Source organism: Hydractinia symbiolongicarpus, chromosome 10 (assembly GCF_029227915.1).
Source record: "Hydractinia symbiolongicarpus strain clone_291-10 chromosome 10, HSymV2.1, whole genome shotgun sequence".
Lineage (NCBI taxonomy): Eukaryota > Metazoa > Cnidaria > Hydrozoa > Anthoathecata > Hydractiniidae > Hydractinia > Hydractinia symbiolongicarpus.
The window spans coordinates 22,189,727-22,217,591 of NC_079884.1; the positions used below are offsets into that span (position 1 = coordinate 22,189,727).

Consider the following 27,865-nt stretch of genomic DNA (forward strand, 5'->3'; position numbering starts at 1 on the left):
TTGTTAACTCAAAAGTCTGTTTATTTTGCCAAACTGCTTTCTTCTGCAATCCCAGGCGTCACAGAGAATGTTTTCCAGTCATGTTTCTTTTTAGCAACATTGCTCAATTTCATTCCGCAATCATATATTCAAGCCTTCCATTTACTTGCTGCAAGTCAATACAAAACTCTCTTAGCCTTTAGACATGTTGAATCCTACCCTATCCAACCGACCGGCTACCGGGAGGCAATAACAATAGGTAGAGTAAATTAATTTCAATCTTTCTTTACTGTAAATTTCGACGACTTCCACGGGATTCTTCTTGACGTCACATATTCTTTGTTTTACAAGAGTCCAAAAGTCCACACTTTGGCGCGATTCTTCTTGGCGTCAAAATTATTTGTTTGTTTAAGAGGGTCAAAAGTCCACACTTCGGCTGCCGCCGAAGTCGACTATTTTACGGCAGAAAACAAGGAATCGCGCAACAATCGGCAAAAAGCGGCAAAATGTAGTTAAACTACCGTGAAACCAGAGAGTTGAGCCTCGTGAAACACTCCTGAGTAGTTTAGATAAATTTTAACTCGACTCCTGGGCGCAAGGAACCTTTTTAAACGCCAAAAAATAAAATTATGTGTTGCTTTTAACCGATTACTAGTTTAGATCCACATGATCTTCTCATTGGCAATTTCTACTTAGGCGATCCTACCTCACTTTAAGTTGGATTTTTTTTTAATTTTTTTTTTTTTTGCAATATGTGTCCAGTCTTTAGGATCAATTTTATAAACATTTCACATAGCCGTATTTGAATGATACCCAAAATTGTTCGATCAGGCTATATCTTTTGTGCAATTTGGAAATCTGGAAATGCTTTTATTGTCTGTGCCCTTAATTTAGAATGGTTGGGCGTATAAATACGGTTAGGCTTCCGATTTTATGTATTTCCTTTATATTAGGCATTTAAATACGTGTCATTGTAGAGTGATTCAGTACAGTACAGTCTGAATGTAACCGCGTACACCCTAATATCACACCTTTGCGTGGAGGACGGCAGTCGTTTGTCTTTTGTTATAATTAAATCCCTTGAGCGTTTTGTGAGTTTATATTTGCGTGTTAAAAAACAATGCGCTCGCGAAGAAATATCGGAGCAATTATATTTCTTCTAATAGCGAGATGCATTGTGTAAATGTATTGATAAGCTATTCCCTTAAGTATTAGCGTGAAGTAATTATATAATAAAAATCTTTTAGCGCGTTTAATCTAAGAAACATTCGAGGAGCATGGTTCACAACTATTAAATGCCGATTTTAAACTTTTAAAATACGATCTAAAAAAGCATTTCTATCGCCGCTATTCATTTTCTTGCCGCTTTTCGTTTTTATGTGTTTTAATTTTACTACAAAAGCTGTTGCATAGATTATGTATTAACATTAGGATAAGGATGAAAGTTACTATGGGACATGGGTTTTACACCTTAAAAATTTTCAGGGAGAAATTTGAAAACTAATAAATGACAAAATCCAAAAAGTTTATCTTCAAATTTTTAATAATCCAGTAATTTTTAGTAATCCACATGAAAAAAGTTTCTGATATTTTTTATGAAGAAATAAATCTTCCATATTAGCCATTATACATTTGCCCTAGAGTGATTAATAAATAAGGTCAGGCTTCTATTTTCAGAACTGCTATTTACATTTAACATAAAGGCATCCAAAACAGCCCCATTTAGGAAAGGTGTCACAATTCGTTTTGCTATAATTGAACACAAATTTTGCTCAGTAAAAGCTTTAAGAAATTACCTGTTATTTCGGGGGGCTAAGGCTGGCTCATTGTTCGTTTTATCAATGGGGATTTTATTACCCGAATTGTAAAAGGCTAATTTATAGGCACTTGCATGTAGTTTTCTTTTTCATGTCTATTTGTTAAGCCTGTTATGGCATGTTGAATGATCTCGTCGTAGTTCTTGTCAAAAATATTGCCTCATAGATAATGAATTTTCATTTGGGGAATTTGGGGGTGCTGGGCTGCCCTGGGCAGCCACAAAGTGTAGAGATGTGCGTGTACCCCTGGAAGAGTATGGTGAATTCAGTACAGGTGCGAGGAGATGAACGACGGTGCACCACGCGAGCAGGACAGATGACTGGGGAAATAACAGCAGGGGCATGCGGCGCTGACAGTCAGAGGTGGTGCACCAAGAGGTTAATAACAGGTGTGAAATGCAAAAGAAGCTAGAGCTCATAAAGAGTAGGTTCTTGTGAGGTATGATAGAGGAAATGGAATCACAGGAGAGGAGCTCCGGATGTGATTGAGAGATTAGTTAAGCCAGAAAACACTACTAGGAGAAGAGCTCCGGATGTAGTGGAGAAGAGCGAACACTACTAGGAGAAGAGCTCCGGATGTAGTGGAGAAGAGCGAATTTATTGGGAACACGCACGTGAGCTTGAGACATATCTTCTCTTCAGCCTAGCATCCTCACCCGATTCCGCCAAATTATCCTCAGTTTATTCTTACAAAATTGAAATAAATTTTCTACTCTAAGTTTGTGTTTTTATTGGGAACTACAGCAATTAACCTTAGTCTCTTATTGTATATATAATATAATTTTGTTATAAAAATTATTAATTTTTTTGAAAAAATCTTTTGCAGGTTTTTAAGTTATATATGCATGTGAAGAATGTGATTGAGTTTTGTGTTTATGTTTGCAATTTATTTAAGTTTAAAAAATCTGTATTACTGCACATAAACTTGTTTATTATAACTTTCAGATCTTATGTATGTACTCTTAAATATACATACACACGTTTAATCAATTAGTTATCATTACTTGCGGATCTCAAGTTATATTAATTAATATAGTTAAGAAAAAGAAAGCAGCTTTGTTTGATAGCACAGTGGATGTGAAAATTCAAAATGTTAAAATATTCGTGTGGAAACAGGACAGAAAATTGATCAGGTTGCACAAAGTTTTACTTTCTTTTTTGATTATGGATCTTGTTTCAAATGACAGCTGTAGGTCTGACCTTCCTATTTTGAATGTGTTCACGTTATAACTTGATTGTTCAGCTGCTGTAAGAGAAGTTAAGCACAAATTGTGTGTGTAAGCAATTAGCTGTAATTTTACAAACGTTGAGTGACATTTAAACAGCTGTTATCTAATTATATTGTTTCTAGTATCCTTTCTTATGTTATAATGAAGTATTCAAATGGTTAATTATTAACAGTTTTTTTTTTGAAGATTTTTAAATGTATGAAACTATCTTTACTATCTGACATTTTTTCTATAACAATTGATAACAATTTTTTTTATTAGCGTATAAAGGTTTCTTGTTTATGACCAGGCAATCATTGCTGCAGTGTGAAATTCTGATAAGCCTTTGGAAAGGTAAGTTTGAGGTAGGTTATTGATGGCAGTCCATTTTGATCCTCTTCCAAAAAGCTTTAAAAATATGCATTTGGACAAATTAACTTTTCTAAATTTGTACATAGTTTTATCTGCTTTTATTTTCTTTCTTATGTTTTTTTTATTTATGTAATTTAAATAACATTGCATGGTACAAATTTTGCTGTTAAGTCTATCCTATGTAAACATTTAGTATAATAGTTGCTGTTGCGGGAGTTTTCTTCAGATGTTGAGTCTAAAATATTACTGCTATTACAATGTAATCTTAGGGAAGGAGGTGTTTGAAGAAGATACTTTTACAGTTCAACTTTACTACAAAACTTTTTCATTTTGCAGAAAAAACTTCTGCATTTCAAGTGTGACTTTAATTTTGGGGGATTATACGCTTTTGTGAATTTTCTAAAAAACAAAAAAAACCTTTTTTAATTCTTCCGCAAATACTTTCAAGTTTTTGAATTTTTAAGAAGTATGTACAACCTTGTTTACAAGATGGAATTATGTTGATCAGGTCATCAAACACAACACAGCATGAAGTGAATATATTTTGTGCATTTTCCTCGTTTTTCTAAAATTGTATCATAATTTATTTATTTTGCCATAGGAATTTTTAAATAATTCCCTATGTGGATTCTACAAGTGGAAAGGCTATATCCTTTTTTTAATAACAATTTGTTTCCCATGGAAAAATCCACAGGCTTGCTGGTCCTCAGATTTCTGGCTGTGGTATACTTCAAGTAATTTCAAGTAATTACTCAGACCAGGGTTTGCTAACAGGACAACTATATTGACTGAATAAGGCTACCATTATAGAGATAACTAATGTTGTTGTATAGACTTCATTAGGTTAAATTTTGATATTTCCAAAGGGTCTTTTTGTGTTAAATTTTGATGTTTCTAAGGAGTCTTTTTGTGTTGTCATTATGCAAGTTTTAAATCTCACTACGCGATTATTTGTTAGTGGTACATTTAATTTTTATCTCTTCTATATTCAGTGACATTAATAATTTTATTCCACTGTCATTATTAATATTATAGACATTAAATTATGAATAAATAATGAAGCAAAGCCATATCTACTTTTTCAAGAGAGATCTGTGCAGGCCTGCATATGTTATTTCCATTGTCATGAACAAAACTTTGTTTTACACTCAGAAGCTGGAATTTTGAGCACAATGGCATTTTTTCATCAGCTACGATTGTTACTTTGGAAAAATTATACGTTAAAGAAAAGATCTCCAGTAAGAATTTTCTTTTCGTATGTTTGTTTGTTCACTAAAAACTTGATGTTGATTTTCTCATATTTTTTATAGTTTATACTTGGCCTCGAACTTATTGTTCCTTTGGTGTTATTTCTTATTCTGGTTTCTATAAGAAATCACCAACCGCCTTTGAAAAGGTCAGCATGTAAGTGACTTTATATTATTTATTTTTTTTAAAAAAAAGTGATACAAGTGATTCATAATCATTTGTATATTTTTATAGTGACATGGTATCCAGATGCATTACCATCAGCAGGGATTATTCCTCTGCTTCAGTCGTTTTGCACAAGTGGTTCAGTAATTGGTAGTGATGGCTATAGACATTATCCGAAGGCTAGGTGAAAATGCTTCTAATTTAATGGTTTTGTTCTTTAAACTGATAGTCTTTGCAAACTGACTTGTATTAAGGAAAATTAGGCTTTTTTAAGTGGAAAAAAGATCTCCTTTAGACAGCAGGATTTTGACCTTGTTCGGTATTTTTAGTCACAGACAGACAGACATCTTCGTATTAACATAAAATATTAATTGCTAAAATGGCTTTTTCACAATGGTAGCAATGGTCCAATCACTGTAATGTGATACTTTGATAACTACTTGTTATTTCGAAATTAAGGCTTTGCTTAATTTTGTTACATATTGCTCTTAATTTGTTTATTGATAATTTGTGTAATATTCTCTTATAGTGTGTATAAAATATTAGAAGATGTTGGAGAAGTGGCTAACACCCCAGTATTTAACGCTGTTGTGGATTTAAAAAACTTGCAAGATGATTTTATTAAATTTAATTCTGATCAAATGTTTTCTAAACATAAACGACAAATTCAAGGTTAGATTCTTGATGAAGGTCAAGTTTATCAACTCTCGATAGTTCTTAATTTGTCAGATTAGTTTATGATAGTGGAATGCTTTTGTCAATTGCACAGATTAAAATATATCATGAATCAAATTCAGTTTTAAACATAAATTCATTTTTAGACTTCAAGCTGACTGATGTACTTACGAAAAATGGGACATTACTGAAAACTTTTTTATTAAACAATTTATCAATGCCACAAAATTTGATGACTGATTTGATGAAGTCAACATTTAATGGTTCTGAAGTGAGAAAAACATTATATTATTGTTCCTTATTTTGCTACTGCTTGTTCCTGATTCTGTTATTGTTTTGAAAATGCTGGCTTGTGGAATAAATAAATTTACTAACTTGTTTTATTTTATTATTGTTTTGTTTACTTTATTTTTGTAAAATTAATTTTTTGTATTCTATTGTTTTAGGTGTCTACAATTTTGCTTGAAAAGAATGAAAACTTATTAAACAGTATTTTGCACAGTATTCAAATTTATGGTTTACCAACATCAGAAGAAATGAAAGAGCTACAGCAAAGTATTATATTTCAAGCCATGTTTGATCCAACATCTCTCTTCAAAGGAGCAACGTGGTTAGGTCTGCTGGCAACCTTTGGAAATGTGCCTGGTGTAAGACCAAGTAAAATAAATTGGAAGGAAGTCGAAGATTTTTTTAGGAAAGAATATCTTAACCCAGTTGAAATTCATAACCTATCATGCAGTGTACAAGTTTTTTCAAAATTATTAATTTTACCAAGTGGCAATAGAAATGATAGTGTTAGTACCTTTATTTTTTTCTGAGTGCCATCTTACTTACCCAACAACATTCCAGCATTGTGTTTATGTTTACATTCTGTATTTTTTAGCACCAATTGCAAGCATTCTTATGTAACTTAAATAAAACAGAAGTAAAGATATTAACTGATGAGTTAAAACTTTCATTCAACTGGAACCTTATGACACAGAAGGTAAGGCACAGTTTACTAATACAATAAATAGTATCGGAAGATTGTTGCACTTGTGCATTAATTGCTTGACTGTTGTTTCTATTTGGTATATGTTCTATTGTAGGGTTGCTACAATAGCTTTAAAAACGCTTGTACTTTCTTTATAAACATGATGAAAAATTGAGCATATCAGAAAACCAGGACTCAGAACTCTATAGGAGAACTCAGGACCCTAAAGGAGGACCTAATGTTTTTACATTATTTTATTTGAAGTAATATATTTTAGTATTTTATGCTGGATATAATTTTGATACTCATGCTGGATGTGCATGAGATCCAATTAGCATTTAAGATCTTGGTGTCATTCCTATCAAATATCTGGAACCTTATTAAGAAATGTGAAATAATATGATTCTGTCTAATAAAACATATAAAGAGGCTACTGAAACTTAAACATTTTAGTCTAATCTAAATATTTTTAGATTTTTTAAGATGTAAGGTTAGTTTTACTCTATCCTACCAAATTTTATTACGCAAGGTTTGATAGGAGGTGTATTGTGTTTTTATTAACTACCAAAAGAATAAAAAAGTAAGGTGGAGAAAAATAATCATATGAAAAGAGCTCAACTTTGACTCGAAGAAGCTAGAATTGATTTAGTCAATATTTCCAACGTTTATTTTTTTAATATCAATATCTGAGCTGATTGTAAATGTCAGTGAGTCTATGGTGAAAAAGAAAGTGTTTATATTTCAGAATGGATATTCTTAACTTCTGTGCAAAATCATTCTGATTTATTCTTAGCATATTCCTAGCACAGTTAAGATTGAAAGATCCTATAATGCAATTTGTTGTAAAATCAACAGGTGCTGTTGTTTAAACAGTTTAATTCAACAATGGTAGGGTGCAAACAAAATTTCAAGATGAGTATATTCCTAGGATATTCTTAACTATTTGCCTAATTTAATCTTAAAGGGAACCCGACATGCAGATCCTAAGTTATGAGGTCGTCAGCAACAAAATAAGAGGCCTGGACTCAGCAAGAAAATTTCTTTTCAGGAAAAACAATTATGTTAATCATTTCACCTTTGTAATATCTATGCATTGATAAAGTTTGAATGCACATCTCTCTGAAAATTTACTATTACTTAAATATAACATAATTTATGCAGCATAATTAAATCTAAAATTCTTTAAATGTGAATATCTTGAGAACGAAGAGAGCTTTTTAACTCCTATCATAAGTCCAGCATCATTTTATACCTCAGGTTCTCGTTAATATATTCTTATAGAGTGGTCCATGGAAAGCGTATAAAGCAGTTACACTAGATAAGCACCTAAGAAACCGGTCTTTAAAATGAGTAAGATTACATGGTTAATAATAAACCATACAACAACCCCAGATTATCCACCAATGACACACAACCAACCCCATTGACCCTCTAATCACCCCGATTCATTCTTGTTTAACTCCAATGACTCATAAATAGACTTTCCCTCTGTTACACATCACCCGAAATAGCTTGAGACAGCTGCAACTCCAACTTACCTTAAAAATTATATTTTTAAAAATAACTTAGAGATTTCATAAATTTTAGGCCAGAAAAATGCTTCAATTTTTGTAGATTCCAATTGCAAAACTTAATCAATTTTGTGTGATTTTAATCCCGTGAATGGCAGAAATGGAGGGAATTCTCAATATTATGTTTTCGTGAAATTCCATTCTTCTTTTCTAAATAATATTTTTTACAAAATTTTTAATTTTTTTTAGAATTCCTTTAAACATGTCTTTTTGAACTTTACATATTCGCTGTGCCTATTTTTGAAAAACAAAACTTTTAAAGCAGCATAGATATTCAATGCAGTATAATAGCTGATTTGTGAAATCCTAGTGTTTTCATTTTCCGTTTTGAGAGGACTATTGGTGATCACTATCACATCCACCATGTTTCATGAAAAAAATTTTTTCATCATTGCCATTAAACATGAAAAAAATATGAATAATTTCGCAATGCACAAAAAAAGTACTTAAATTTGAGAAGGAAATAACAATTACGACGCAAGAAGTCATGGTGGAGCGAAGGATCGCTATTACATGAATTAATATTTTTACATGTTTACTTATATTTTTGATTTTGGTTTTATAAAACGAATTCAAGAATTCATTGTGCGTAGTTAGGGTCATTGTGGGTGGGTGGGTGTCATTGCATGGTTTGATATTACCTGTAAATTGCGCAAAACCTGATACAATTTTTTTATTAGAACAATTTTCTAAGAACGATGAGGCTACGAATGGCTAAAAAATGGGAACAATGTTAGAACAACTTCAGGTTAAGTATGTAAAAAGAATAAGAACATCTCAGCCTGAAGTCAAATATCCTCAAGTCTTATAAAACAGTGTTCATTGTACCTACTTTTCACACTAAAAATTAGTTGTGGTTAAAGTGTACTGAAGTGGTTCACAACAATGAAGACATCTTTTTATTTTTAAGTAACAATTTTGTAGACACATTTAATATGGTCAAAAATTATACATGGTTAGCCTTTGATCAAAATTATTAAAAAGATATTTTTATGAAATTTCAATGGGTCTACTAGGACTACATTTTTTAAAAACTGTTTTTTATAGGAAATGTAATTTTTTACGCTTGTGACATCTTCTCATCTTAAACTTGTCTTCTGTTCTTTGATGGCCAAGGAAGGCATATGAAACAAAGTATAGATTGTGTCTATTTATAAAGAGTATGAATAAATGAAATATCATTAACTCATCTTCATTATAAGTTTTATATACATACTAGTTGGTAGTTGTGGAAAAATCAATAGATTCGCCTATCCTTTTTATACTGCATAGCCTGCGCCCTACTACTTGCAATACCTCTGCGTGATAGACAGATGTATACGAGTATTATAATATAGATGTACTTATGTTAAAATTAGGTTGTCCTTCAGGGTTCTGGGTTCTCCCTTAGGGTCCTGGCTCCTGGGTTGTCCTATAGAGTTCTGGGTCCTGGGTCATCCTTTAGGGTCCTGGCTTTCGTATAGGATCCTGGATTCTGTGTCCTGTAAGGTTTTCAGGTATGCTATTTACTTGATGTCTAAGCCTGTCCATACGCAACCATTGCTGTCCCTTTTCCAATAGGGAGTACACAGGTCATTTTTCTTGAAATAACCAAATATTTTTTTCCAACTCTTCAATGCATTACAACAAAGGGCCTTTACTAAATTGTTTACTGCTTGTAATAATATGAGGCCTTATGTTATAATACAATCAGATTCTGTTAATTTGAGTTTGTTTGAAATCTTAATAAAAAGGCATTTGAATATATATTCACATATGTGTCCACTTGCATTAAATTTATTTAAGACTTCTGATACTACATGTTGATTTATATTTTTCATACAATTTTCTGCTTTCCTAGATACGTGTTGTTGGTCCCACCATGGAAGAATATATGAATCGAGCTACCAAAATACGTGACGATGTAAGTAATTCTGTATAATTAATGAAATTATTATTTAAAGTGTATCAAAAGTTACTGACAAGATAACCAGGTGACTAACATTTTGTTTCTCTTTGCAGTTAACAAAGCTAAGTAACCTCGAAGATGCTTTCATGAAATTGTCTAAGCTTGCAAAGGACCTTCATTTAAATCTGACGAAAGTTGACAGTAGGAAACATAAATCTCGACCACACCAACTAAGATCGAATGCAAATGACATGTGGAATGTATTAGCACCTGTTTTATGTGGTACTCCACGAAATAGTAAAAGTGAGGACAAGACAAAAGAAACTGGAAACTCTATTCCTGAAATGTTGGATGGCGTTGGTGAATCAACTAGGGCTTTAAAAGTTATGCTTTACACTCTAACGCATGACCCAATGATCCTTTATTCACCTAATGGAACTGCAGCTGATGAAGTTATGAACAAGGTAAATTTTTTATTTGATTTTATTCAGTTTTTTTTATTGTTGTTTTTTTATGACTTTTAGCACGTCATTTGCTTGGTTACAATGGTTCCTCTATGAGAAGAAGCTTTTGAAGCTCTGCAATTTTTCTTAGTTTTGTAGAAAGTGTAACAAGTTGCTGCATCTGAAAAGTCTTGGTAAATCTATGATGGCAATTTTTGTATTGTTTTGAACTTTTTTAACTCATTTATAGTCTGGTCATTTGTTGGACTTATTAAAACAAACAAAGAAAATTGGAACAAAATGGTTATCAATGTCCCAATCTTTTCAATCACAACTGATGTTGAACAAAACTCAAGAGACCTTAAAAGACCTATTAGTGTCTGTTGATAAATTTCCTTTTATGTATGATAAACCTTTTAACATAAGCAATGATATATTAGAACATTCGCCTGAAAAGTTAAGAGAATTTCTTTTGGAACATAACCAGACCATAAAGTATTATACAAATTTTACAAAAGCGCACATAAAGAACATTATAAATGCAATGTTGACCCAAGCTGATGGACATAATTCTGTGGTGATGCAATTGAAATCTATTGATTACATGGCAAAAGGCTGGAAGGCAGTGTTAGCACCCATGAAACTTGATATATTTTACGGTTTTCCAAATGAGACAGCTATGGTAAAATACATTAACAATGTAACGTCTTCAAACAAACCACAAAAACCGATTTTGTCTGCAGTTGTGTTTGATAATATTAAAGAAGACGGCTCTTTACCTAAACATATATTTTATCGTATAAGAATGGATGGTCGACTGCTTCCTGCTACACAAGATGTCCGCTCTTCATATTGGACACCTAGTCCTTTTGTAGGGAGAGCTAATTATTTTTATTATGGTTTTGCTTGGATGCAGGATCAGTTAGAACGAGCAATGATTGATGTTATGACTGGAACAAACGTTACTTCGCCAGGTTTATATGTTCAAGAGTTGCCATATCCATGCTATTTAAGTGATGAGTATGTTGTTCTTATTTCACTGAAGTGTTTTAAATTGCTGATCTGTGCAAGCCAAAAAAGTTAAAATTTTAATATCTTAAAACTTGATTTAAATAAAACTAGATATTTGTTTAAATACACTTATCTTTAAACATATTTTAAAACATTATTCGGTTAAAAAAATTAAAAAAATGCATAAGCTTTTTGGATAAATCCATCGTAAGTGCTATAAGGAATTTTGGTAAAATAATTACATTTATATATAGCAAATTAAAAAGAAACAATGTATAATACATGAATAGTTTTTCCTAATGAATTTTTAAGAAGAGAAAAAATCTACGTAACTCCATGCCTAAATAAAATTAGTTGGTCCAAATCTAACTTCATGACCACTGCTTTGAAATATAATGATTTCCCTATCAAGTAATGAAATAAGCTACAAGGAAAAATAAAAGCGCTAAGTTTTTTTTAATTGTGGATTAAATCTCATGATTACATTACATAGCAGAGATAGTAAGGCACTTGTTTACAACTTTGTTATGCAGTTGCAATTATGTTTTTTCTATAACAACAACCAAAACTATGTATATACTGCAAAAGCACAAACCATTTCATTTTTTGTAACCTTAGTTACAAAACAACAGACAGTATCAAAAGATTTATTTTTATTTAGTTTCATGTTTGTCATACAATACATTATGCCATTGTGTGTTGTTGTATCGTTTATCTATTCTGTTGCAATCCTCGTTCAATGTATCGTTCACGAGAAAGAACAACGATTGAAAGAAGTTATGAAAATGATGGGTTTAAGTAATGCGGTGCATTGGACGTCGTGGTTTATAACAAGTGCCACTACTATGATCCTTGTAGTAGTTTTGTTGACTATTGTATTGAAGGTGCTGTATATATGTTTATCTTACTCCTTAGTTTTTAAATAGAAGAGTAAGTCATTATAGTAGTGTAACTAAATATGTATGTAGCAAAGTGTATTGCATAAAATCACATCTTTAACTCTCATGTAATAGAGGTAGAACAATCTCTGGGTTATAAGTGCCTTGTTTTGACTGCTTTTATGCATTTTTTTAGGAAAATTACAATGAACAAAGCTTACAAAGTAACACTAGTGTTTTCAAATAAATTTTCCCTTTTTGGTTTTTTAGGTTGGTTCGATATTGAAGAATAGCAATCCGTTGATTATCCTGATATTTCTATTGTTAGCTGCAGTGGCTACAATAAACTTCTGTTTTCTTATAAGCATTTTCTTTTCGAAAGCAAAGTTGGCTGCAGCATGTGGAGGCATCATATACTTTGTAACCTACATGCCCTATGTGTTTATATCTATACAAGAAAGAGGAATTGGTCACGGAAATATTGGATTTAATTTCAAAACAATTGCGAGTTTATTTTCCACCACAGCATTTGGATTGGGTGCTCGATATTTTGCATTGCATGAACAAAATGGCATTGGTGTGCAGTGGTACAATATTGCCTCCAGCCCTGTAAGTAAAGTGCTTAAAGATTTATTACCAAATTTCTATATCATTAACAATTAACTTTTAATTAGAGATTTATTTAATTTTAGTATCTGCTTGTTATGTTTTTCCGAACTTAATTACTTCTTTCTTTTTTTTAGCTGGAAAACGATACTTTTAATCTGGCACAAGTTTTTAAAATGTTGATTGTTGATACATTTCTATATGCAATACTTGTTTGGTATATTGAAGCAATTCACCCTGGTGTATATGGCATTCCAAGGCCATGGTATTTTCCTTTTCAGCCATCATATTGGTTAGGTCCAAACGTTAATTGGAGTCCTGATGTTGATTGCTTTAAGTCATATAGACGAGTAAGAGGTCATTCACAAACGAATATAGACCAACCAAATACACCTGCATTGTTGGCAGTTGAAAGTGAACCAATACATTTACAATTGGGTGTTTTTATCGATAATTTAGTAAAGGTATGTAAATTTTGTGTAGTTATTAATGTTTTACAGCGTGCTGTTTTAATTTTATGAATGAGTTTGAAATCATTTATTGTATCTTGGATTAAAGGTAGGTGGCATTGGATTAAACCTAGCTGGCATAAAAAACCAAATTTCTCTATTTATTATTCCAAATGTTATTGTTTTCTTTTCAAATGTGTTGAAAAAATTAAGATGTGGAACCAACCCATTTGGTTGCAGAAACTTTGTTTTTGCGATTGATCTTTTTAATTAAAGTAGATGATTCACAAGGAGATTGCAATAAAATACCAGTTCACTATAAACTTCCCTATATACTATGGTAATACTTGTTTCAGAGTCCAAATCAAGCTAAATGATCTTATTTTAATTCAGGTTTATAAGAAAGGAAGTCCGCCAGCAGTTGATCATCTTTCATTAAACTTGTATGAAAGTCAAATCACCTCTTTTCTTGGACACAATGGAGCAGGGAAAACAACCACAATGTCTTTGTTAACTGGACTATTCCCATCTACTTCGGGAACTGCTTATATCTATGGTAATGATATACACAAAGACATGGATAAGATTAGACGAAGTCTAGGACTGTGTCCACAACACAATGTATTATACAGCAAGTGAGTGGTTATGTTCAAGTGATTGTTACAGTATGTAACAATTTATTCTTAATCTGTTCTTCAGGTAGTTTAGATGAATTAACAAAGATGTTACGTTTGTTAGAGCTTTTTTTTTTCCAATACAAGTGCTCACAATGGGTACACCAGTTTAAAAGCCTTTTTTATATATAGCGGTGAGCTAGCTTTGTTTGCTAGACGGGCCTCCTTCATTGTACATAATCTTGTACGTAACATTGAAAAATCTTCCAAAAATAAGCATTTTCAATACTGTTTTAGTACAAAACATTTTTATTGTGGAAACATTTCTTACTTCTTCCCAAAGTCCATGTTTCGATTTTTTTATATTTGATAGTTTCAAATGCAAACAGTACTCTGTACTTTTAATAGATTAACCGTGGAGGAGCATTTGTGGTTTTACGCACGGTTGAAAGGAATGCCAGTCAAGCAGGTCGAGGAGGAAACTAATAGGTAAGTCAGATTCAGTTGTACACAATGTCAGCTGCTTAATCATGAAATTTTATATTTCCTAGTAACCTTTTCTTGGGAATTCAAAATCAAGGCTTTTACATAATTGTTTTATTATTTTTGTAGGATATTAGAAGATGTAGGACTGCCAGAAAAAAGAAAGAGTTTCGTTGATACCTTGTCAGGTGGTATGAAGAGAAAGTTATCAGTAGCAATGGCATTTGTTGGTGGATCCAAAACAGTAATACTGGATGAACCGACGGCAGGGGTGGATCCATTTGCTAGGAGAGCAATCTGGGAATTATTAGCGAAATACAAAGAAGGTATATGTTGTTGCAGTATTATCTCTTACTTTTCGATGTAACATTCGAGAATGACAGAAACCATTAGTCTCAATTTGCAGTGTTATTATTTAACATTGATTTTCCAGGAAGAACGATACTTCTATCAACACATTTCATGGACGAGGCGGACATTTTGGGTGACCGAATAGCAATTATATCGCATGGGAAATTACGTTGTTGTGGCTCCTCCTTGTTTTTAAAAACGAAATTCGGAGATGGATATCATTTAACTTTGGTCAAAGAAACCAAAAAAGGTATGTCATTTTTTCGTATTTTGCTATTCTTGTGCTAAACTGGTTTTAGTTGCTAGTGTTGTAAATATAAAAATACGAAGCACCACCTTTTTGCTATCCAGAATGGTCTTGTTTCACATTGTCATCGTTGTTACTGCTAGCATTCTTAACGGAGTAAAGAGCGGATTGTTTGGAAGTTTATGAAAAATGTAAACATTTAAAGAAACAAACAATGTCTTTATTTATTTATTTGTTTGTTTGTTTGTTTGTTTGTTTGTCTGTTTGTTTGTTTGTTTGTTTGTTTGTTTGTTTGTTTGTTTGTTTGTTTGTTTATTATATTTATTATTTGTTGTAGATACACTTAATAAGATTTCAACAGAAGCTATTACAAAGTTTATAAAAGGATTTATACCATCAGCACAAAAGATTTGCGAAACACAATACGAACTGTCATACATTCTACCTGACAAGGGAAAGGAAAGAAAAGGAATGTTGCGAAAACTGTTTGAGGGGTTGGAAGAAAATAAGCAACAGCTTGGTTGCAAAAGTTTTGGTTTACAAGACACAACTCTGGAAGAGGTATATAATGTTTTTTCATATTGTTATTTGTAGTATTTTTATTATGCATTGACATGAGAGAACATACTGACATTGTCTTTATATATATTTAGGTTTTTCTAAAAGTAACAGAAGCTACTGTAGTTGGTGAAGATGTAGGTGGGTATATGCAGTGAAAACAAATCCTTTTCACAATCTTTTTTATACATCTGATTGTTATTTACAAAGTTGTAGATACCTAAACTTAATAAGAAATAGTTTTCATTGTGTTTGGTGTTTACAGTAGCTTATTAAAATGTCTTCTCAATCTATCATACCGAAATAAACCCTCGATACAAACAATCTAAAATATATAAGCTTTCAGTCAGATACTTTATGTGGGCCCATAATCCAGTGTGGCTATTAACGAGAAGGGCTTATAAACCAGGATAGATTTTACATCTTAGAATAAAAGGTTGTTGTAGTATCGAAATGTCTCAATGAATAAAGACATTTTTTCCTATTAAATTGTCTTTGCTGAATGAATCGTTTAGTTGGAAATGTACCCCCATCAGGTGCAAAATTATAAATGATATCTTGATGTCTTCTAACATAATCGGGCTTCTAAAACAATCGTCCCCGATACTTGCCTCAGATATGGGCAGGTACTGTCATAGGAAGCTAATGTTACTGAATCACCACAAAATACCTCTGAAAAAAAATTAGTATTGGATGTAGGCATAGGTATTCCATGCAACCTTCGTCTATGGACCAAAAGCCAAAGAAGAAGGCTATGCAAAATATATAAGAGATGTAATTTTTGTTAGTTACAAATATAAGGACCTTTATCCAAGGGGGACTTTTATCTAGATAGGCCTATATTTATGATTTTACAGTAATTTTATATCAAGTTTACAAAAACACTAATTACTGGTCTTATATTTTTTTTAGATGAACCTAATGAGCTTGTTGGTACTATTGATGAAATCCTTCCAACAGTTCAATCACCTTCAGAAGAACCTCTTATACCACCACTTCAATCACCGACCTCACCTCAGACAATAAGTTCTCCACTGTCTGACACCGATACTATCACAAGCATACCTACCAAGTTTTTAATTGAAAAGAAACCTGGTCACAGAAGGTCATTTTCAACTGATTTAATTGACAGGTTGTCATCTATTATTTCATTGGTGTAAAATGCTCCAAACCTAAACTATAATATCGATATTTATATCTGTTTCTTTCTGTATTTTTTTCTGTATACTTTAGGTATTTTAACTTTTTCGCTTTGTTTAGTTCCATCACAGTATTTTATTCGTTATAGCAAACTGCACAGCAGAAGACACCAAGCTGCTCCACCTGTTTGTGCCCATCGACGTACAGCATCAGGAGGCTTTTGCGGTCACCGCCGATCTCTTTCTAGTGATTTGACATTTTCACTCACAGCCAACGATACCAATACACCGGAAACGATAAAGAAAGTGTCGAAGCACAAACGAGTTCCATCTGGAGTTGCAAAAATGCATGCAGTGGGTAGCGAGGCATGGCAGTGTCATGCCGGTGGAACAAAAACTGTCAACGCTAACATGCGGAGGTGGCAACAATTTTACGGGTTATTGATAAAACGTTTCCATCACAGTCGAAGAAACATCAAAGGGTTACTAACACATATATTACTGCCGGGTATATTTATTTCCATTGCCATGACTGTTGCGTTATCTCAACCGAAAGACCAACTTTACCCGCCTCTTACTTTATCACCATCAATGTTTCACCCTCCGCCCTATTATATACCGTTTAACAACAACAAAAAAGGTGCTTTTAATATGCCTGAAAAAATGGAAAATACTTTTAATTTGGCATCAGGTGTCGGCAGTGATTGTGTTTTACGAGATTCCAATATGACATTCACTCATGCTATGTCAGTAAGAGATTTAAGAAGAAATTTATCAGCTTACTTTGATAAATTTTGTTCACAGCAAGTTGGTAAAAAATATGAAATTCCACGCCCAAGAAGATTCGTACAAAATTTAACACATAGTGAAAGAAGAGAGAGTTGTTACTGTGAGCGCTCGCAGTGGCATTGTGATGATACTGTGGAAAGAAACACCAAAGAATTTACCACTGTTACCTTGGATACATTAATAAACGTAACACAGAAGAACTTTCAGAAGTATCTGCAGAACACAAACTTTATGTACAAGAGGCAGAGGTGTGTTATTTAACATTAAAACCCACATCAGTACAGTAAAACTTAAAAAACGGGGAAATGTTTTATAAAACTTTTTTGATTACTTCTTCCTACAAGCATGCAAATGTATTATCTTAAGAAATTTTCTTTATATCACTAATGGCTTTTTATAAATTTTTTTTTGTTGTAATCTTAGAAAAACGATTCTAGCATGCAAAAAATATAGCGTAATACAAATATTTTTTTATTTAAATCTGAAGAACTTGGGAAATTTCGGGGCTATTGTGTAAATTTTAAGCAACCAAATTTGCTAATTTTATAGAGAGCATAATAATCAAAATATCACTGTGAAAACCCCACAAAAAAAGAGAAAAGAAAATTTGACTCTGACCTTCCGGGGTTTTTTTTCTCTCTTAGATACGGCGCGTTAACATTTGGTGATGAACAAGAAGCTGTTCCTGTTCAAATCAAAAACTCTCCACATCTCGAAGTCCGAAAACTTTTTCTTCGTGATTCTGCAAGGGTATTAAACTTTTAATAACGTTATAAACAACTGACTACTTTAGTTTTTAAAATTCATTTCTTGATATGTTGCATTGTTTATATTTTTTCATCGACATCGTCATATATGTAGGTTTGGTTTAGTAATCGAGGATTTCATGCTATGCCAGCTTTTATTAATGCTATGGATAATGCAATTTTGAGAGCGTCCATCACTCCCGAAATGGGTGACCCCGCTGCATACGGTAAGAATAAACATGTTTATATTACCTTGAAGATTTTAACACCAGAAAAAACCAATCTAACCCGAATACAAAATGCTTAACAAAAAAGTTTATTTAATTTCTGACGAATTTTTTATCAAAATTCTGCTCTCCATTGAGGTGTTTTAGTTAACATTTTTTAATAACAATGAGAAAAGGAATTCTGTAGGAGAGTAAATTGAAATTGACAATTTTACCGACGTTTAAAAAATGGCGGGAGAAATATATAGCTACATATTTTGTGAAAAAAGTGAATGTAGTTATGTGAAAATAGAAACGTTTCAAGATGAATTTTACTAAATTACTTAAATGTTAAATATTCACTCCGAAAAACTGGATCTTAGAAATGAGTTTCGCTTTAATGATATTTATCTTAAATTCGCGCATCTCGCAAACTAAAAAAAGCCTACTCCATATAGAGGTTGCACGAAATTAACTGTTATATTTATTATGACTTTGTTTAGGAATCACTGCTATAACACATCCATTGAACGTTACCAAAAATGTATTAAATCTTGACTCAATGTAAGTTTTCTATCGATATGGCAAACTTTTTTATTAGAACAATTTTTAAAAAAGCAGCAAGACTGAAAGAGGATGTGAAATAAGAAGAATGGCAAAAAGAGTAAAGGAATATTTTGATATGTACAGTTACAAAATGTTCATTACTTTTTATTACTTTTTATTTTTATTATTTATATTATTTCTAAGAGAGTGGCTTGACGAGAAGTTAGGAAATGTTTAACAAAAACTCTGTTTTGTATTTTTTAATGGGTACCATCATTTTATTAAGTTTTCTTTGACTGATCCTGCTGTGGAAATATGTTTATAAGATTTAATTTACTTCAGTACTTGCAGATCGACTAATGCTGTAACGTGTTTGTTTTATGTTATAGAAAACAAGGAACAGACACTATTATCGCTATCTTCGTCATCATTGCTATGTCATTTGTCCCTGCCAGTTTCGTCGTGTTTCTTGTCATGGAGAGAACAACAAAAGCGAAACATATTCAATTTGTTAGCGGTGTTAACCCAGTGTTGTACTGGCTGTCAAATTATGTGTGGGATTTTGTAAGTACTATACTATTATCTTGAATTTTATTGTGATGTTGCAACTGGCGGCCTTGTGGTAGAGCGTTTGCCTCCAGTACGGAAGGTCTTGGGTTCAAACACTGGCCAAGTTAGACCAGAGACTATAAAAGTATGAATCGATCCTTTCTGCGTAACGTTCAACATAAGAATAGGAGTGATATCTTATACGGTGGTCTTGTTGAGCGGTTGTTGTGCTTGCACGCCTTTCGTAGGTCCAATGAGAGCTTTAAACACACTAGGACCCCCTTTGATAACAGTTCTATTGGCAACTGAAGAGGCTATCCTGGGTAAATAATAGTAATAATAATAAGAGATTCTAAATTCCATCATTTGTCTTTGTTTAGTTAAACTTTTTGATACCAGCAATGGCATGTATGGTAATCTTCCATATCTTTAATGTTCCTGCGTATGCATCGCACACGAATTTTCCAGCTGTTTGTGCACTGTTTATATGTTATGGGTAAGTACTTTATTGTCAAAAACGTTAAAAGGTTTTTATTGCCTAACTTTAACCTTGGAAACACATGTTTTTTTATGTAAACAATCTCTGAAGTAAGTATTTAAATAAACTTGTGAATGGTACCTTTAAGGGTCTTCCATATGAACTAGACTTTTCGCTTGAGAAGTAATTTTTTTTTCTAGATGGTCAATCACACCAATGATGTATCCAGCATCGTTCCTGTTCAAGGAAGCAAGTACAGCTTATGTGGTGTTGATTCTAATGAACCTCTTTCTTGGTATAACATGTACTGTTACCACATCGATATTGCAGTTGTTTCCAAATGATCCGGTAGGTTTAATACTATTTCTTTTACTGCCGCTCTGATATTAAATTTGGACCGCTATATTCTTGTGTTTTCTCAGTGTACTGGAATACGATTTTATATTTTATTACAATGTCATTTTTTTACTGTATTATCGGCTTTTATTCCAGCAACTGACTATGGCGTTCCATGTTGTGAGGTTAGGTTCACTCATCTTTCCTAACTATTGTCTTGGAAGAGGTTTGATGGATCTTGCTTATAACGAACTTATGAACATCGTACACGTGCAGATTGGTGAGTATGTTAGATTTAATTAATTGGTATGTTTAAATGAAAGAAAATGGAGGAAAACTGCTGTTGATTTTTTCTGTTGCTAATGTAAAGCATCTTTACGCAGTTCCTGGAGTGATTGATTTTCTGTTTTAAATTATTATTTACTTCCGGAATATCATTTGTCATGTACCTTATTCACTACTTATGGATCTTGTGTTATCTTGTTTAGGTCAATCTGATAAGGTTAGATCTCCATTTGAATGGGACATTGTGCTAAGAAGTTTGGTGTGCATGTTATCTGAAGGATTTCTATTTTTTCTCATCACGCTGCTTATTGAGTACAGATGCACAATAAAGCGAAAGTACGTTAAAAGTTTGTAATTCTTCTTAATTTGTTAAGTCTCTATAATAATAGTCTTTGTCCGTATGTTTGTTTGTAACAGTGTTAACTACGCCCGAAATATTAAAGCTGCAAATAACAAATGCGATATAATTTTATTAACTGACTACGTTTCCATACAACTGCATATTTCGCTTAAGTGAAAAAAGCTTTTTTTCCACCAAAATGCGCATTGAAGTGAAATTACCGCTGACTCGACGTAAAAACATGCTTCTGAGCTTCTCTCAACAAAGTGAACCCACGCGATTTTTTCAGCGCGCCTTTTTTTTTCTTGAATATTGGTAGAATTTAAATACATAAAACTAATAACAGTGGAACTCCTTCTTTTTTTTAGTTGTTCTTTCTTGTTACGCCTTTTTTAATACGCTGCCATAAAAACAAACTTATATTTCATGGCAAAACGAAAAACATCTTTTTCTCAAGGGGGAAAATTGATTTCTATTAATTTAAAACTTAGAACGAAAAATGCAGTCGTATACCTTGACGATAAGTGAACAGATAGAACGCCTTTTAGAAAAAATCAACTGAACGTTCTTTCTCTGTTTTATTAACAATTTTACAAAACAAACCAGTAATAGCTACAGCAGAGGAAATGTAATTACTCTGCGTTTTCTAAGTAAACAAACCTTGTATTCGTTCATAGGAATGTGACAGTGATGGATGATGCAGTAGAAGGTGAAGACTCGGATGTCGCTGATGAAAGGCAACGTGTTCTCAGTGGGGGTGCTGACGATGATCTGCTGCGTTTAGAAAACCTTACTAAGGTATTATTACTAAGGTTCTTGCTTGTAAATATGAATTGGGGGGGGGGGGGGGGATTGTAGCAGCAGCTGTGTGATAAGTTTAAACGTGTATTTTATAGCGAATGAATCTTCCATCAACTTTTTTGTTTTAGATATACAATTCAAAGAAAACAGGAAAACACTTAGCTGTAAACCGATTGACTTTAGGTGTTTCTAAAGGAGAGGTACTGAATTTTGTGCTTAATGTATCTCTGCGGGACCTGCTGTTGCTAAGTATTTTGAAATTAACGCTTCCAATAAACTATTTTAGTGTTTTGGTTTACTTGGTGTTAATGGCGCAGGCAAAACAACCACCTTCAAGATGTTGACTGGTGATGCTAGTGTGACGGCTGGTGAAGGTTTCATCGAGAATAGAAGGTAGACATGCTTGATATTTTCGTGTTGAGAAAACTTCACAACTGTACTTGTTCCCAGTACTTCTCACATATTTATATGAACACCGTATTTACTCTACTATTCTCGTCTCTTCAATAATCTTACTTGCTGTAATTGTAATCAAGTCTGTATTGTATCTACGTTCTTTAAATTTCTGCCGCACAACGATGTAAGTAACATTGTACAGCAATTTCGAATGCTTGCGAGTTAGAATTTCGATTAAAGTAGTTTTTTGTTTTTTGCGCATCATATTCCGTGATTTTTATAAAAAAAAAATTTTTTTTTTCGATAAAAATTATACTAACCCAAATCAATGCTTTAAAAAGATAATCCGTCTCTTTAATATTTCCTCCTTCTACCAAACCCGCCTTTATTTCTAAGGTTGAAATGCTAATTACGCAGAGGAAATAATAGAAAAAATACGGTACGGTATAACACGTAAAACAGCGTAAAAAACATGTAAAACAGCGTAAACGAAACGACATTGGTGAGTGTGTATCGTAAAAAATATTGCTTTGATTTTTAAGTGTTGTTCGTGACCTGCTTCAATTACAAAAGTTGATTGGTTATTGCCCACAGTTTGACGCGTTGATTGATCATTTAACTGCTGAAGAACATATATATTTGTACGCTCGTTTGAAAGGAATACCTGAGCTAGAAATTAAAGAGGTATGTTTTAACTGGAGTGTTTGCATGCAAGTTAGCTGGGTTTCTGCCGATAATTGCTCCCCTAACGTGCCTACTATTTTCAAATGCGCAAAAAGGTGTACTCCCAAAACATTTTTTATGAGTGTTACACGAACAAGAAAACTAACTTTTTACTTCGCAAAAGATAAGTTTTATTAAAGATTTATTGTTCGTTTGTGATAATCAAACGAACATTAACAAAATTATACGGTGCTTTTGCGAGAAGGACACATTTTAGCCCCAATCACGTTATTGGACTCGGTCTCAATTTATACCTTTAAAACTGTTTTGTTATAAACTCTACAGCCATACGTTGCAGTATAATCAGGTGTGATGATTTTTTAGTTGTGTTCGTGGCTGATAAAGAAGATGGCATTATCTCGTTATGCGAAGAAACCATCGAGAACATACAGTGGTGGAAACAAAAGAAAACTTTCCGCCGCAATTGCTCTTATCGGAAATCCTTCAATTATCTTCATGGTGTGATATTTCAGCCTTAGCTTATTTGGTATCTTCTGATCGTAATTTTTACTGTTGTTGTTGTTGTTTTAAGGGGATTAGTGTTAGCTAGAATTTATTTTAGCGATAAATCTATCTGAATCTGATAAATCTTTTAAAAAATATTTTTCGCGAAAAACTAATTTTCGTGGAGTTAGCAAGCCCCAATATTGTGCGAGAATGTAACGATATTTTTCTCGAATTGTACCCGCTTTTTAAGACTTTTATATAGTTCTATGTAGCTAAATCAGAAGCTTTTCAAAAAAATTACGCAAATTTAGCGAATATTGACTTAATCAAAATCCTTTCAATGTACCTCTACTATTGTGTCTACTGCAGGACGAACCGACCACTGGAATGGATCCTGGTGCACGTCGTTTTTTATGGAATGTTATCCTGAGTATTATACAACAAGGAACGCGATCTGTTGTGTTGACTTCGCACAGGTAGAAAGTGTTTTTTTATTCGTTCGCTAAACAAGAATTTTAAAATAATGCAAGCACGACTTCATAGTGAGCAACCAACAATTTGGATTAAAAAAAAATGTTTTACGCTTTAAAAGAGAGACTTCTCTCATTTTTACTTATGCAATCAGACAGAGGGGTTGTTTCTTGTAAAACTTCTTTAACTAATCAAACAATTTTTAATTTCTTTAAAGCTGAAATTAATATTTTGGTAACGGTATAACTGCTATCTATTTTGGATTGTCAGAGCTGTTTTGTAAATCCTAATGTATAAAGTAGTTCGTAATTCAAGTCAAAACTACAAAATTGTGTCGTTGGTTTATAACAAGGACTAATGTTTTTGTCACCTTTTTCAATCTTAGCATGGAAGAATGTGAGGCATTGTGCACAAGACTTGCCATCATGGTGAATGGACAATTTCAATGTATCGGTAGCACACAGCATATTAAAAACAGGTTGTGTTTTTGTTTTGTTTTTTTGTTTGAAGAACAATTCAATAAAATACTAGGAATTCAATGTACCGCTTAAGTGTTCTATAGGATCCGGTTTCAATGTTTAGTAAAATAACACCGTCTTCATTTTTTAGGTTTGGTGATGGGTACATTGTTGTAGTTAGAGTGAAGGGAAATCAACCGGACATGACTCCAGTGATGAATTTTATGTTGGAAGCTTTCGAAGATTGTATATTAAAGGTACGTATTTCACAGTGTCTATTATTGATGTCAAGCGTTGTTGTTACTACATTTTAATGCACTGCAAATTGCGCAAGGGTGATTTTTCCATGCCATCGGGGCATCTCTGATTTTGTAGCCGAAGTTTTCCTAGAATTTTGTCAATTTTATCTTGTTTGTTTGTTAATGTTTTGTAGGGTACAAAGCATTGCAACTGCTACGGGTTACATAGAGGAAGCAATCAACCGAATGTACCTTATGGAAATTAATTTTCCGGAGAATTAATTTTCGCGAATTTCTCGTGTTTGCATCAATTTTGCGAAATTTAGTTTCAGCGAATATTATTGGAAAACTAGCTAATTGCGAATTTCGCGAGATGTAATTCCTGCAAAAATTCTACTTTTATTTTCCTTTTTGGAAATGGATTTACGTTATGTAATTTCTTTCTTTCGATCTACTATGAATTTTATGTTCAGCATTAATTTTATGCCTCCTACGTGAAAGCCCTTAAGTAACGGCAGAAATTGAGATACGAAGTGTCATCAATTTTTTTTTTATCGCGAAATTTAGTTGTTCACATATAAAAAATATTCGAATATTTCTTCTTCTTGTTTTCACAGGAGTGTCACCATAACTTTGCACAATTTCAAATCCTGTCCGACAATATCTCACTTGCTCAGATTTTCGCCAAGATGGAAGAAGTGTGCGTAGATTTGGAAATCGAAGATTATTCAGTCAGCCAAACCTCTCTGGATAATGTGAGTGAATATGTAAAATTGCTTTAGCAGTTATCAACTATATTTCTATTACACAAACATTCGATCGATATTCGAATAGACGGTCTTTTGTGTTATGGAGAAAAGGAATGAGGCAGAGTTTCTTTATTGCACGAATTCGAATATTTTCATGAATAAGATTTTTTATATTTTCAATTTTTTGTACTCATTCTGTTTTCACAACAAATTCGTTGATTTTATTTATAGGTGTTTGTCAACTTTGCTAAATATCAAACTGATAATACTTTGCAGAACGATCCCTCTTTTATGCAAGCAACCAACAGCTCAAGAATGTTATCTTTAAAAACAAAATGGCGGAAAATGAAACGAGCGCTTCCAAGCAGAAAGAGAAGTAAGAATTCTACAGAACTTCTTCGAATTCCATCCGAGGCAAGTGGAAGCATAGGAGAAAACGAAGATGAAGTAGCGTTGGAAGATGTTGATTCATTTTTATTTCCTGAAGAAACAGTACGTTCTTTTCTTTCATTTATTTTGTTCATTTGATTATTTTTGTATTTATTTTTTGTACATCTCTTTCTGAAATTGAAATTCACATTTCATATAAAATTTCACACTAGTTATATCAAGACCGGAATACGAATGCGTGTTAAAATATCACGAACATTCCATTTTCCACTTCTTTCAGGTACCAACGCATATGCCAAATAACACGCCTTTAACCAAATCGCATCATTTGAAAACATTTCCTCTTTTAAATCCGTCCATTTCTTTCGAAATAGCTACCTGGGCAGATATATACCACCGTTTTGACTTGTTTTTTTTATATATTTAGACAAGGCTGGCTTTAAACGTTTAGTACATATTTTGTTTGGCGCGTCGTATAAGACGTTTATTACTCGTTTGGCGCGTCGTATAAGACGTTTATTACTCGTTTGGCGCGTCGTATAAGACGTTTACTATCGTTTGGCGCCCTGTTTGGAATGTTTAGCACTGCATCCATGGCTTGGTGTATCTTCGGAATGCATTTCGTCTTTTTTCTTGTCACCTTTTTATACATATATTTTTGTAAAAACGACAAAAGATTGTTCCCAGCCTGCTAGATTTCCATAAATAAATATCACATTTTTATAAATAAAACGTAGGCTGGGGACGATATGGGTGTGTATTTTTTCGTATATTTTTAGCCTGATGTCTTAATATATTTTGCATAGTGACAGCATCCTTCGATTTTAAGGTTTCCTTAAATCTGGCGCTCTTGCAACTTTGTTAGCTTGAAAGGTGAAAAGAAGGTGCTATTTTCTAATTTATTTTAGTTCATTCAAACTTAAAAAATAGTATATTATTTATATATAGAAACGACACATTTCGTATTTTATGCACTTTACGAATCGTGTTGAGAGAGGTTATGTTTCACCATCCACGCACCCATGTACCCGCCTCATTTTATTATTATTAAAGTTGTTGGTGTTATTATTTTTATTATTGTTGTTGCGACTTTTGTGAACTGTGGAACATAGTTTCTGAATGCGCTGGCATGTCGTCCTGACTTGGACAATTTTCTACACGATTTCGGATTTTTCTTTTATTGCGCAGTTGGTTGGGTTTAAAGGTTAGGCACCAGACAACAAGATAAATAGATGGCTGTATGACATTTTATTGCCTATCTGTATTATAATACCCGTTTACATCTGTCTGTCTGTCTGTCTGTTACGCGAAATGGTAGCTTAGCTGCGCAAGTAGCTAGACGAACGTGATGCGGTATAAAAAGGACGGGCGAACCCGTGGATTTTTTCACGGGTAACTGACTAGTATTCTTAATTCTCCGAAAAAAAGTTATTTTCGAATACGTTTCCTTATTGACCAGTTCGATTTACATTTTTTGTTAAAGTATTTGTTACTATTTTGTCTTCTCTTGAAAAGCAAAAGGCAATGCAGAGTTCTAAAGACGCCCGACTTTAGTGCTGTTGTTGTCAATAACACTCAATGTTCAATATTTTCTTATTTTACGGGATGGTCACGTGATGTTGTGTGTTTGTTGACATGCGATGGTTTTGTTTTGTTTTCTGTTTTTAAGTTTTACACCCATTTGTAAATTTATTTTTATGTTTGATTTTTTAACTTTTTATCAAGGCAAATTGCTTTACTGTTTTCTTTTCTAAATTCTCTCTAAAAAGTGAAATAAAAATTTAAACCGGCGGTCTTTCTGAAACGTAAAAAAAACAACGGATATAGCTAACCTTGTTGTTTGTTCTTTTTCTGTTGTTTTCTTTTTCAGAAGATTTAAGTTCTAAAGAAATACTTTTATTACTATAAAATATATTAAATTATATTCATATCACGATTTTTCAAACTATATGTACCTAGGAAGTAAAAAAAAAACTGGGTACGAGGTGAAATGTGAAATTTGTTTATTTATTTGTTAGAGTTTAATAATTTAAAATGTAACTTATTTTAAGTGAAAATTTTGTTAATCTTCAAACGGTTTCATTCTTGACTTGTATCCATCTACAGTGAAAACTCTTTTACAGCAAACATACTTTGTAGCGGACATCCCTCCTACAGCAGACACTTTTCTTAGGAACGAATGAAATGACGATCAAGCACTCAAAATAAAGCCTCTATGCATTGGACACCTTTCAATAACTC

At 32.8% G+C, this 27,865-nt stretch overlaps 1 protein-coding gene across 1 annotated transcript; it reads left to right on the forward strand.

The window, feature by feature from the left end:
* The first annotated feature begins 4,286 nt into the window (after positions 1 to 4,286).
* Positions 4,287 to 27,698, forward strand: LOC130612326 (ATP-binding cassette sub-family A member 2-like). Its single transcript, XM_057433633.1, has 40 exons — positions 4,287 to 4,614; positions 4,687 to 4,780; positions 4,859 to 4,973; positions 5,319 to 5,461; positions 5,611 to 5,735; positions 5,911 to 6,258; positions 6,348 to 6,449; positions 9,849 to 9,911; positions 10,010 to 10,360; positions 10,590 to 11,359; positions 12,012 to 12,234; positions 12,499 to 12,837; positions 12,972 to 13,298; positions 13,677 to 13,918; positions 14,306 to 14,386; positions 14,510 to 14,706; positions 14,814 to 14,981; positions 15,316 to 15,539; positions 15,632 to 15,677; positions 16,449 to 16,668; positions 16,825 to 17,712; positions 18,109 to 18,214; positions 18,326 to 18,437; positions 18,920 to 18,980; positions 19,352 to 19,526; positions 19,892 to 20,007; positions 20,190 to 20,337; positions 20,482 to 20,605; positions 20,814 to 20,946; positions 21,628 to 21,748; positions 21,880 to 21,951; positions 22,038 to 22,144; positions 22,690 to 22,831; positions 23,195 to 23,329; positions 23,687 to 23,793; positions 24,174 to 24,266; positions 24,398 to 24,503; positions 25,103 to 25,240; positions 25,466 to 25,726; positions 26,052 to 27,698. Exons 1-40 carry the CDS (start codon positions 4,549 to 4,551, stop codon positions 26,073 to 26,075), a joined length of 7,413 nt encoding a protein of 2,470 aa, XP_057289616.1. The 5' UTR covers positions 4,287 to 4,548; the 3' UTR covers positions 26,076 to 27,698.
* The last annotated feature ends 167 nt before the right edge of the window (positions 27,699 to 27,865 follow it).